This window comes from Meriones unguiculatus, chromosome 10, assembly GCF_030254825.1.
Source record: "Meriones unguiculatus strain TT.TT164.6M chromosome 10, Bangor_MerUng_6.1, whole genome shotgun sequence".
In the NCBI taxonomy this organism is placed as follows: domain Eukaryota; kingdom Metazoa; phylum Chordata; class Mammalia; order Rodentia; family Muridae; genus Meriones; species Meriones unguiculatus.
Genome location: NC_083358.1, coordinates 71,131,481 through 71,144,236, shown reverse-complemented (window position 1 = coordinate 71,144,236; position 12,756 = coordinate 71,131,481). Strand labels below are relative to the sequence as shown.

The 12,756-nt window shown below is 39.2% G+C and overlaps 1 protein-coding gene across 1 annotated transcript in view; it reads left to right on the top strand.

Moving 5' to 3' along the window:
* Positions 1-12,756, top strand: part of Cenpe (centromere protein E) — a 71,044-nt gene that overhangs the window by 13,588 nt on the left and 44,700 nt on the right. The window contains exons 9-16 of the mRNA XM_021653620.2: positions 488-539; positions 3,217-3,304; positions 4,330-4,459; positions 5,909-6,028; positions 7,082-7,240; positions 8,725-8,896; positions 9,660-9,748; positions 11,371-11,538. Of these exons, the coding sequence (XP_021509295.1) occupies positions 488-539; positions 3,217-3,304; positions 4,330-4,459; positions 5,909-6,028; positions 7,082-7,240; positions 8,725-8,896; positions 9,660-9,748; positions 11,371-11,538 (978 nt within the window). The remainder of the gene's footprint in view (positions 1-487; positions 540-3,216; positions 3,305-4,329; positions 4,460-5,908; positions 6,029-7,081; positions 7,241-8,724; positions 8,897-9,659; positions 9,749-11,370; positions 11,539-12,756) is intronic.

Here is a 12,756-nt window from a genome sequence, read left to right as displayed (position 1 = left end):
GGTACACACATGGCCAGCCCAGCAAATTAAGTACTGTGAGAATAAGTCTTACTTCTGAAGAACTTGGACATACAGTTAAGGGTGCATTCATCTAGGTGTGCAAGAAGATAGGTAAAGATGGCAAAGCTCCATTGAGAACACCATGTTTGCCTTGGTTCTTGAATACAGAGTAAGGATGGGCTAAAACATTAGGAGTAAAAAGAAAGAGCAGCAAAAAAGGCTTGGTTGCAAAAATCACATTCTCCTTGGTAGTGTGTCCTGTGTGCGACACACCTTGGCGACCTCGAAGTCTGTATAAAGAAAGAAGGAACACGGCGAGGAGGCCATTGTGGCTCAGTGGGGAAAAAAGGAGGCCTAAAGAGAGGGCTAAAGACAAGGATTCAGAGAGGACATTTTAACATCCCATGTTCTTAAAATAGTCCTTAACTGAGTTAAAGGTTAGTATTTGTGGTCATACCTCCTAAACACATTTTCCTCTGTCCTACAGAACTTGGTTGATCTTGCTGGCAGTGAAAGAGCTGCTCAGACAGGAGCAGAAGGTAATAAGAACTTGTTCATGTCTGGCCATTATGTTAAAAGTACTAATGATGTAATGATTTCCACATGAAAGTCTTTATTATAAAATTCAAATGTGATTGCTTTGACCTGCTACAGCACCAACTTACAGATTCAATTATGCAGTTGATAGGGCTGTGTAGCTGGGAAGGCCAGGGATGGACTGTGAAAACATCCAAGCTTTTAATTAGTTAGAAAATTAAGAAAGGCAGTGAGGGGCAGCCTTCTAAGTCTGTCGTGCTGACTCTGCACTTTACTACTTACCTTGACACCAGATTTTAGAAAGCTTTCCCTCCATTAAAGATCATAGTGACTCTTCGGACAGAGTGCAGGGAATCTTATGAAAGTGGGAGATAGTAAGACCTCAGAGGACAGGAGCTCCACAAGGACAGCAACAGAACCAAAAAATCTGGGCACAGGGGTCTTTTCTAAGACTGATACTCCAACCAACGACCATGCATGGAGATAACCTAGAACCCCTGCACAGATGTAGTTCATGGCAGTTCAGTGTCCAAGTGTGTTCCGTAGTAATGAGAACAGGGACTGTCTCTGACAGGAACTGATTGGCCTGCTCTTTGTTCCCCTGAAGGGGAAGTAGCTTTACCAGGCCACAGAGGAAGACAATGCAGCCACTTCTGATGAGACCTGATAGACTAGGAACAGAAGAAAGGGGAGGAAGCCCTCCCTTATCAGTGGACTGGGGGAGGGGCACAGGTGGGGAAGCCAGACGGAGGGTGGGATTGGGAGGGAAGGAAGGGGGGAGCTGTAGAGGGGATGCAAAGTGAATAAACTGTGATTAATAAAAATAAATAAATAAAAATATCATAGTGACCCTAGCCTAGGGTCAGATGGAAGGGGAGGAGGACCTCCCCTATCAGTGGACTAAGGGAGGGGCATGGGAGGAGAAGAGGGAGGGAGAGTGGAATTGGGAGAGGATGGGGAAGGAGGCTACTGCTGGGATACTAAGTGAATAAATTGTAATAAAAAATAATTAAATAAAAAAAGATCATAGTGACCATGACTAGTGTGGAAAAGAAAAAGAACAATAATCAAAATCATTTCAAAATGTGTTATGTAGGAAGATACTCAAAGGTTGTAAAGGCTTAAAATAATGAAAAAGCACACTTAAATGTGAAGATCGAAAATTATAAAGATGTTAAGTATATGTATATTCTAGATTTAAAACATTGCTAATAAAATCAAGAGTACATTTTGTGTTTAAACCAGATACAGTGTTTTGAAATGGGTGTGGAAATATTGAAAACTGGCAAGACTGAGAAAAAACTGAGGACAGTGAGTAAAAATTCAGCTCCATAGGCTAGTAAAACATAGAGCTACAGTTATTAAACTTGTGTAATCCTGAGTGGATTGTCAGCCCACTAGAATAGAATGGGAAATCCAGGAGCTAGAGTCCCATACCTGTAATCGCCAGTACTCGGGAGGCTAAGCTAGGAGGACTACAAGTTTGAGGCTAGCCTGAGATCCACAGGGAGATACTGGCTCAAAAAAAAGAAGAAAAATAAGTGTTTGAAATTAAAATTCAGACTACAGTGAGAGAGACTATGACTGCCTACTACCCAGAGTCTAGAAACTGAAGAGGAAAGCTAATGAGCAATAGAGCCTGATGGAAAGGAATGATGGGGTGTTCACAATGCAAAGCTCACTCAAGCTGCTACTCCTAACATGCACCTCACAAGGAAGGGTGTACCCCACAGCCTGACTGGAGAAGCCACCCAGCAGACTGCTCAGTATGCACCACGCCAGCCTATCCTCAGATGTGAGAACAAGAAATGCTGCTGCTTTTAAGCTGGTGGCTGAGCAGCAATATCTGCTGGTAGCTAACGCAGCAGGAATAACATTGGTTCAGATTTATTTGTCACAGTGTTTGTGCAGTTCATAGGAAACTGAACTTTCAACTTTCAGTGAAGCAATTAACCTGGGGTAAAGGCACAATGGAATTATATGATATAAAATGAAGAAGGCCAGTCTTTGCCGGCATGATTTTGCCAGATAGTTTCTGTAGTTGTACGACGTTTGGAATTCTGGGCTAGATTGGGAACTAGGTAGGGAAGTTTTTTCTGAAACACATTTTGAAGAGAAAATGCAACGTACAGAGTACCATGGATAGACTATAGAAGGGGAAAAGAAGGGGTGTGTGTGTGTGTGTGTGTGTGTGTGTGATGTCTCAAAGAGAAAACAAAGGGATGATTTTAAGTGTTCTAGTGAGGAACAGGAACTGTGAACTGGGGTAGGTGGGCATGTGCCTTTTCAAGGTTTGCATTTTCCTTTTAACTTTTAAGTCATGTGAGCATATTAACAGTTTAAAAAGAAAAATTATTGACGTTTTGTTTTAAGTCCATGATTACCTTTATTTAAAGGCTTATAAAAAGTGGGTTTGAACTTAGAAGTTAGAGGACCTTGGGAAACAGGCAGTTTTCCCCCTCTTAGTCACTGTTTTTGAAGTTTTCTTTCAGGCGATGGATGACATTTTTGCTTGATTAAATATGTAGGCATGCAGAGAAAGAATTCCTTAGTGTTAAAAGTGAGCTTGGGTGAAGCCCACAGCATAGATTTAACACCAGGCCCTGTCATGTCTGAGTTACAACTTACAGGCAAGCTCTTCATCTAGTACAGAGGTTAATTTTTACACGTTTAATTCAGGTGTGCGTCTCAAGGAAGGCTGTAATATAAACCGGAGCTTATTTATTTTGGGACAAGTGATTAAGAGACTTAGTGATGAACAGGTTGGGTAAGTTTTATATACTTACTGTTTTTTTATTAGATGGAAAATTGTAATACTTTAGTCAAAATTAATCATATTGATTTCTTCTATACTTTTTGAGTTTCTGTAAGCTAACTTTTTTTATAAGCATGTGTGCTTCTTTGAGATGTGTTATTGTACATATTTACAAATACAGTGTGACATTTCAGTACACGCGTGATGTGCAAAGTAATTTATGTTTCAGCACTTAATAGTCTGTATTTCGGGGCTGGAGAGATGGCTCAATGGTTAAGAGCACTGACTGCTTTTCCAGAGGTCCTGAATCCAATTCCTAGCAACCACATGGTGGCTCACAACCATCTATAATGAGATCTGGCACCTTCTTCTGCTGTGCATGAAAACAGAGCATTCATACATGTAAAATAAATAAATAAATCTTTTTTTTTAAAGAGTCTATATTGCTTTCTCTGTACAGATTAACATGTTTATATGCTTCTAATAATATGGGAGTGTAGTGAGGATTTTGGAATTTTGGTGTGTCTCTATCCTGACCTGAGGTGTTTGCTTAGAGAGTCCTTTTCACACATTTTGTTTTATTTTTATTTTTGCCTACACAATTGGGAGTTAGAAGACAGCTTTTGGGAATCACTTCTCTCATGTCACATTGTATATCCCAGGGTTCTGACCTAAGTCTTCAGACCTTTGCCCGGAGTTCCTCTAACCGCTGAGCCATCTCACCATCCTAGCGAGCCCTTTTTAATTTTTTTGGTTTTTTGGGTTTTCTTTTTAATATATTACACATAATGTGCTTCATTGTGACATTTTAATACACCTGCATGATTTATGAGCATAGCCTCTTATACATATAAATCTAACCTGAGTGTATTTCCTACCTTAAATATTTTTAATTAGCAGTTTCATCTGCCTTATACAACCTGTTAAATCTTATAAAACCTGTAAAAATATATGACTAAGTGTTCATTTTTTTTTCAAGGAAAAGATTTCTATATATATTCTCAACCTTTTTCTTCCCATGCTTGTTTCTTGCTAAGTGGTTTCATAAATTACCGAGATAGCAAATTAACACGAATTCTTCAGAATTCCTTGGGAGGAAACGCGAAGACACGTATCATCTGCACGATTACCCCAGCATCCCTTGATGAGACTCTGACCACGCTGCAGGTGAGCGTAGCTTTCATCTCGCCACGCTGCAGGGAATGACCAACCTCAAGAAGACAAACTATCTACCAAAATGACAAGTCTTTGACGTAATACCTGTTATAAAATTGACGTACAGTCTAGTAAACAGCATTCTTTATTTAATTTTCCAAGGCTACGGTAATATGTATCCCATCTCTATAGTTTTGGGCACACCCAGTAGCTGAAATGATTTGATATTTTCTTTAAGTAACTAATTTTTTTTCTATTGATACATGGTAACAAGAAACTTTATATTTATTACATTCATAACAAAAGAACTATATGGTTGCTTGCCACAAATAGGAATCCAAAAATATATAATGTGTGTGTATCCAAACATTTGGTAAATTTCTGCTAACAGTTGGCTGCATATGAGCTGCAGGCCTGCATTTTCTATTTAAAAAGAAAATAAGGGAAATGGAAAACCAGCTTTCTTGGTGAGGGATTCAGCGTTGTTAGCGGCCACACACCACTGCTTTTGCTGCTGCACAGGTGCGGATCCAGCTCTGGCAGAATGCCTGCATAACATGCGCAGACTTGACTTTTCCCTGTTGTGGGAAAAATGCTTTAGTGCTTTAAAGCTGGACATGGTGGCACATGCCCCAAATCTCAGTATTTAGGAAGGTGAAGCAGATGGACCAACCTTGGTAACGTAAAACACTCTTTCTAAAATAGTAAACAAATTAAGCCAGGTGTAATAACGTATGCCTCTAATTCCAGCTCTTGGAAAGTAGAAACAAGATAATTCCTCTGAGTTTGAGGCTGGCTTAGTCTACTTATCAAGTCTTGGGCCAATATAAGGTGGCATATAACAAGCTCCTGTCTAGAAAGGAAAAAAATTATAGCTTTTGAATACTGGGTCAAGGTACTGCCCACCTCACAGAATTTACAAAGTAGATGATGCTGGCTTCCAACATGATTACCTTGTATTAATAACGTAACTAATAAGAATAGCATCCCAGGAGCTGGAGAGATGGCTCAATTGACAAAGCACTTCCTTGGCTAGTGTGAGGACCAGAGTTCAGATTCTCAGCACTCAAGCTGGGCAGGCATAGCAGCTCTCCTACAATCCCTGCGCTCGGGAGGCAAAGACAGGGGAATCCCAGGACAAGCAGGCTGGCTGGACTAGCCAAATCAGCAAGCGCCAGGTTCTGCCTCAGTTAAGAAGGCGGAACTATCTAGGAAGATATCCAACAACACTTGTCCTCCATGCACACATGTATACCTACACATGTGAACACACCACATACACATTGCAGCCCCTCACCCCCACCCCGCCGCCGCCAAAAAAAAAAAATACAGAATAAAGATAAAAGACAGGGCTAATACTTTCAGCCAGAAGTGCTTCCCCCGCCACCAAAAGAAACAAGTGTAATTGATTATTGGAATTATTTTAGTGTTGAGCATCCTAACTTTGATGCTTTCACACAGTTTGCCAGCACGGCCAAGTACATGAAGAATACTCCTTATGTTAATGAGGTGTCAAGTGATGAAGCTCTTTTGAGAAGATACAGAAAAGAAATCGTCGATCTTAAGAAACAATTAGAGGAGGTACGTATGATTTTTATTTTGGTAAAGGACTGAGATCCAGTATAGAGCAATGGAGAGCTACCTTAGAGATGGTAGATTTATGAATATCTAAATTGCTACAACTTAATTTTTTTTTAAAAGCTAAAGCAGATTTTAACTTAAAATAATTCAGTTCATAAAAGTTTAACTTTAGGAATTAAGATGGAATTCGGAAGGCAAGTGCTTTGCCTGCATCCTTCTGCAGAAACAATGAAAGAAATTTACTATAAGCTGAAGTATCTGTTTCTGCCTGGTGGGGGTGTTGTTAGGTTGGTAGAAGTCTGCCTGGCGTACACAGAGCCCTTCGTTCAGTCTCCAGCACCTCAGAGAGCCTAGTGGTAGATGCCTATAATATTAGCACCTTGGAGCTGGAGGGGGAAATCAAGGAGTTCAGGGTTACCCTTTGCTATGTAGTCATTTCTAGACCAGCCTCGACTACATCTGTTCCAAAAACCAAAACAGAAGGAGGGAGTTCTTAGGAAAAAAAAAAAAAAAATTGAGTTTCTCAGAATTATTGAGCTATGTTGAGGGACCATGTGTCTATGTATGTGGCCTCTACAGTGACCTAAAGCTACCTTGTGTATTTTCACATTCTCCTGAATGCCTCCTCTACCCTGAAGGCAGTAGCTAATCCTCTAAGCATAGTAATCAACCTGTCCCTCTACTTCATTCTTTTTAATCATCATGCTTCCATATCTTGTACAATCTTTCATTTTATTAAGTTTTACAAATGAGCTAAAAATGTCAAATGAAATGAGAAAATCTCTACTTTAACGGCCAGTTAAATTTCAGCTTTTGTGACTTTTCTTTCTATTTATATCTTCACATGAGATACAGCATCATAATGGGAAGAAATGTATATACTTTAGCTCTTAAGTTTGAGAAACTAATGACTTTGATAACTGCGTGTTGACAATATCTTCAATAAAATCAAAGTTCTCAGATGACGTACACATCTAATTTTCTATTGTTGAAGCTACTTTCAAGGACTTAATTTTGCTACATTTATGGTTACCATAACCCAATATTTCTTAGGTAAACACAAAGACCCGGGCACAGGAAATGGAAAAGGATCAACTGGCCCAGCTTCTGGATGAAAAAGACTTGCTTCAGAAAGTGCAGGATGAGAAAATTCAGAACCTGAAGCGGATGCTGGTGACGTCATCTTCTATTGCATTGCAGCAGGAGCTAAAGGTACATTTGCAAGATGGCAGTCTGCATGTGGGGAATAGAAAACAGAATAGGCCTTTCTGCATGCTTAACATCTCATACTTTTTACTCCAGCCGCAGTGGTGTGTGCCTTAATCCCAACACTCAGGGAGGCAGACACAGGCATATCACCGTAAATTCGAAGCCAGCCTGGTCTACAAAGCGAGTCCAGGACAGGCAAGGCTACACAGAGAAGCCCTGTGTAGAAGCCCCTCAGGGGGATGAAAAAGAGTTAATACTTTTTATCCATTGATATGGATCTTAAGAAACCTAGAGCAGTCTGTATATGTCATGTACAGCGATGGCCACATGACATATACAGTAAGGCATAACGCCACTCCCCTCTCTGCCTGAGGAGCTACTAACTTAAAAAGTCGAGGGTACCAGTAAAGACTGTCTGAACTATGATATAAATCAGCACAGGGAGAGATCAAGCCTACCTTCCAGCAGGTGTACTTTTTGGGGTAGGTTTCTGTTGTCCAGTACACATGAGGGATTATCTTCGTCAGGAAGGTAGCCAGACCAACTGCACTGTAATCTCAGTTCCATCAGTTACTAACTGTTGGCCTTCCTGAAGGATAGCTCGATGTCCAGGCTCATGAGTGTGTGTGACAGCCCTCTCTATGGAAAATCCTGATGTAAGTCGTGTATAAAATCATCAGTAGGCGTGTTGTGTAAGTCACTGGTAGATGTATAGATGTTCAAGAGCTGTTGGTTGACTAACCGATGAATAGGAAATAATAGCTCAACGGACAAGGCTTCAAGAAGAACCTACGTGACGAAAAGCTCAGCGTTTGGCAAATACATGATAAACATAGTTTGACCTTAAAATGCAGAGTGGCCAGGGCATAGTAAAGTGATTCGAGGAATTTGGAGATGGCGTTATCCAACAGAGCCTTGTATGTAACGTCAAAAGCGCAATCCACAAAGGTGTAGCTGCTATCTGCATCAGTTAAGTTGGTCCCTGAGAACTATGGCTCTGGTAGAAGGGCAGAGGGCAGATTGGACAAATACGGGAAGTAATTGAGAGATAAACTACACAGGTTGTAGTTGCTTTGGGTTTTTTCCTTGGCAGTAGAGACTGTGAGGCAGTGTCTTACTTACAAGAGCGATCTTAAGTTATGTGTGAGGATGAAAACTGCTTGACAGTGAGTCAGGGTAGATTGTTGGATATAACAGGAGGCAGGGCCTGGGTAGAAAGAGACAGATAAGCTTAATTTTAGAATCAGCACTTAAAGGTTCTTAAAGTTCTTTCTTGTTTTGGTTCCTGGAATTTAAGCCAGGGCCTTGTGCAGGGTGAATATGAACTCTGCCACTGAGCTCTGAAAAGAGACCCAAGATTTTTACTGTGGTGTCTAAAATAAGTAAAAAATGGAAAAAATAACAACTAGTTTCCTTGTTTTATATTTTGTCTGCATTTAGGTCTGTGTAAAGTAATTTTGATTTCTTTTTGTTATTTTTTTTTTAAGGTTAAAAAGAAACGAAGAGTTACTTGGTGCTATGGCAAAATGAACAAAATGAAGGATTCAAACTATGTAAATGAATTTAAAATCCCAACAAATGTAACAACAAGAGCTCGTAAAACTTCTGTGACTCTTTTGGGAGAAAATTCTCTAATGAGATTGGGAGAGAATGATGAATGTGAGTACTTCTGTGAATGAAACTACATTGAATTATAAATGTCTCCATAAATAGACTCTACCTTCGCTAATATGAGAAATGTGGTTAAATAAAGTGTATATATTTCAACTCTGACTGCAATGGTGAGCATTTGTAAAATTCTGTTAATCCTAAGTGTCTTAAGAATGATGTGTTATAAGTCAAGTGCAGTGACTCGTGTTTATAATAGCAGCACTTGAGAGACTAAGGCAGGAGGATTGCCACGAATTCAGAGACAGGCTGGGTAAGAGTAAGACCCTGTCAAAACCAAAACAATGTACTGTAGTTGCCGTGTAAATGTCAGGAGTTTGGGGTTATTTTTTGTCTTGTGTTTAGTTAAGATGGTATAGCCTTCACATAACACCTAGCTAAGCTTATTCCAATTTTCACACTGTCTTTTGTATCACATATAGAAGACTTTCAAAGTTATGTCTCCCGCATTATAGTCATTTTTAGGGAGATTTTAATCTACTGATGCTGGTCAAACCTCAAATGCACACTTTGTAATTTTTATCACTATTGTTTCAAGATCTTTATTTTATCACAGATTCCAGCTAGCTGTCTTAATCACACAATAACATGATTAGTGGTCACATCCATTGTTGACATGTTCTTGGCACTCATAGTTGAATATAAGTTAGTTTGAGCTTACCTGGTCAGAATTCTTTATTAATCTCATTTTTATTTTTAGCAAAACTTATACTAAATATACTTATGACATTCATCTTTTCTTTTCTACTTGTAGCACTTTCTTGTGAGACGGATCTGTTCAGCAACACTCTTGAGCCATTGACTGAGGTAGAGTGGAGCTCAGCAACAAAGCTACTAAGTGAGGTAATGTTAGATATTCATTCCGTAAACCGTCTGTCTTTACGCTTTTTCTGTTGGGTTTTTTGTTTTGTTTTGTTTTCTCTTTTCTTTTTTAGAGTTTTCATTTTACGTGTTTTGCCTCTGTGTGCATACATGTACCGCGGCACGTCTGGTGCCTGCAGAGTCAGCTGAGGACATCAGATCCCTTGGACCCAGAATTACAGATGGTTTTAAGCTATGATGTGGGTGTTGGGAACAGAACCCAGAGTTGCTGGAAGAGTAGTAAGAATTCTAACTCTGAGCCTTCAGCCACTGTGTTCAGTTTCTTGCCAGATTTGTTGTGATACTGCATCATTAACCCTTCCTGACTTGATATCAGAGATAAGTTACATTATAGGGAAGACTGTTCTCATTTTATATCTCTGATTGATAGCTGCGAGATATCTAGAGACAGACTAATATTCTGTAAAGGTATATGCTAATACTATAGTAGAAACCTGCTTATAACCCTTATTTACAAATCTTAGGACCTGTGATAGTTTTAAGTTTTATATTTTGATTTGAGAAATTTTTTGAGGGTGAAAGACTGATTTAAAAGTGACAAGATCCTCAGCTGTACAGTAATGTTGTCTAAGTGTGTATTAAGGAAATTTTTGCTTTTAATTTGGATACATGTGCAGTGCTTCCTGCACTTCTGGCCACTACCAATTGAGGACTAAGGCAAAAGTTTTGTGTTCCTCACATAGTCTAGAGTTTGTTTCAGAAAATAAGTAGAGGTCTGGAGAGATGGCTCAGTGGTGAAGAGCCCTTGCTGCTCTTCCAGAGGACCCAGCTTCAGTTTCCAGCACACACATGGCAGCTCACACCTGTCTATAACTCCAGCTCCAGAGGAGCCAACTCCCTGCCTGACCTCCACAGACAGCAGGCAAATGCACTTGAATACACACACTTTTACATTCTTAAAAAAGTGACTCAGGAACAATAACAAAACAAAAAAATAAATGAATGAATGAATGAATGGATGAATAGAAATCCTATATTAAGCTATTTTTCCCCCTCTCCGTTACAGTTTTTCTCAAAGTGGCATAGAAAATAAAAATGGGCTTCTCACCTCCCCTATCAGGGGACTTGGGGAAGGGCATGGGTAGAGAAGGGTGAAGGGGGGTGGGGCTGGGAGGGGAGGAGGGAGGAAGCTACAGGGGGGATACAAAGTGAATAAACTGTAATTAATAAAAATTAAATTTAAAAAAGAAAAAAAATGGGCTTCTCTAGGGATAATATGGTAAAACATGAAAGCCATTAGCAGCTGAGAGGTTAGTCTATGACATTTCCGAGCCCTCTCAGAAACACATCAGAAGAGCAGTTAAATGATCAGCTTTATCACCAAGTTAGTGTTTTTCTGTTTTCACAGTGATTTGGTCTTTCCCAGTCTGGGGCAGACAGATTTATTGCTTACTTTATGGTCTTCAGTTAATCTACCTATTTCAAGTTATGAATATTACAGAAATGTTAAAGAATAGAATGACCTATATTAACTGATTAAGAGTTGAATTGATTATTCAGTTAATCTACATTTTAGTTAGCTAAGCAATTAATGAGTTTATCTGCATCTCCTCTGATTAGAAATTTGTTTCCATTTTTAATAGGAAAACTTAGAAAGTGAGTTGAACTCACTTCAGGCTCAATATGATGATCTGGTATTAGACTATGAACAGATAAGAAGAGACAATGAAGAACTGAAATTGAAATTAAAAGAAAAACATGACTTAGAGGAATTTGAGGCTCTAGAAAAAAAAGCGGAGAAAGATCAAGAGGTAAGAGGGATAGAACTGAACTTAAAATGACATCATGTTTGCCAAAAGTATCATTCTCATAAGACATTGATTTTTAAGATTAAGATGTTGCTGTTTTTCATGTGTGTACACAGTTTAGAGAACTTAACCAAGAGGTAATTAAATTATTTTTAAATAGCCAGACTTGTTTTCCATTGTGCTTATACAAGAGAACAAATGGAAACACCTTGAAGGGTTGAGTGGATTTCTCTCAAACAAAACAAGTGGTTTTGTTTTTTTGTTGTTGTTGTTTTGGGATGGGAGTATCTGTTTTGTTGGTCGACTGGTTTTGATCTCATGTGGCTTACTATAAAAGTTTCAGAGCTGGCATGGTGGTACACACCTTTAATCCAGGGAGATAGAGGCAGGTGGTTTTCTATGAGTTTGAGAGATCTCTGTAGAGACCAACCTGGTCTCTACAGCAAATTTCAAGTCTCAGGACAGCCAGCAGCCAGGGCAGTTATACAGAGAAACCCTTAAAAAAAAAAAAAAAAAAAAAAAAAAATTCTGGTAATCAAAAAGTCAAAGCTGCAAACACTTTGTTAGACAACATTAAGATGAATGTTTTCTCCTGTATACTTTTAAGTAGTTGAAAATCATAAAGCAGTAGCATCATTTTCAACATTTCCTGAGAATAAATGAACAAACTAAGTTGATAATCTCACACCTGTGTATGTTCTCAAGAACAGTAATAGCTTAAGTTCCTACATGGAACAGTCCTAACCCAAACCAATAGATTGACATCATATGAAAATATGTCACTGTAGAGCCAGACAGATAATTACTTGAAAGGAAAAACAAAAAAACAAAAACTAAGATTTCCCAAACACAGTCTGTCCAAAATTTGGGTTATTAAAATCATGATTAGAGTTTGCTAATTTGCTAGCTCTGTCATTGTGGCATTATGAGATCATTGAAAAAACATGCCAGGTTTCTTCTTCGTTTGTCTGTCAGGGGTTTATTTTTGTTTTCTCAAGACAGGGTTTCACTTTCACCGTGTAGCCCTAGCTGTCTCGGAACTCACAGAGATCCACCTGCCTCTGCCTCCTCTGGGATTAAAAGTGTGCATTGACACTGCCCAGTAAATACTATCTTGTTTGTTTGTTTTGCCCGGGATATGCTGGAATTATGTAGCCCAGACTGGCCTAGATGCATAGATCTGCCTGCTGCTGGCTCCTGAGTCCTGGGATTAAGCACATA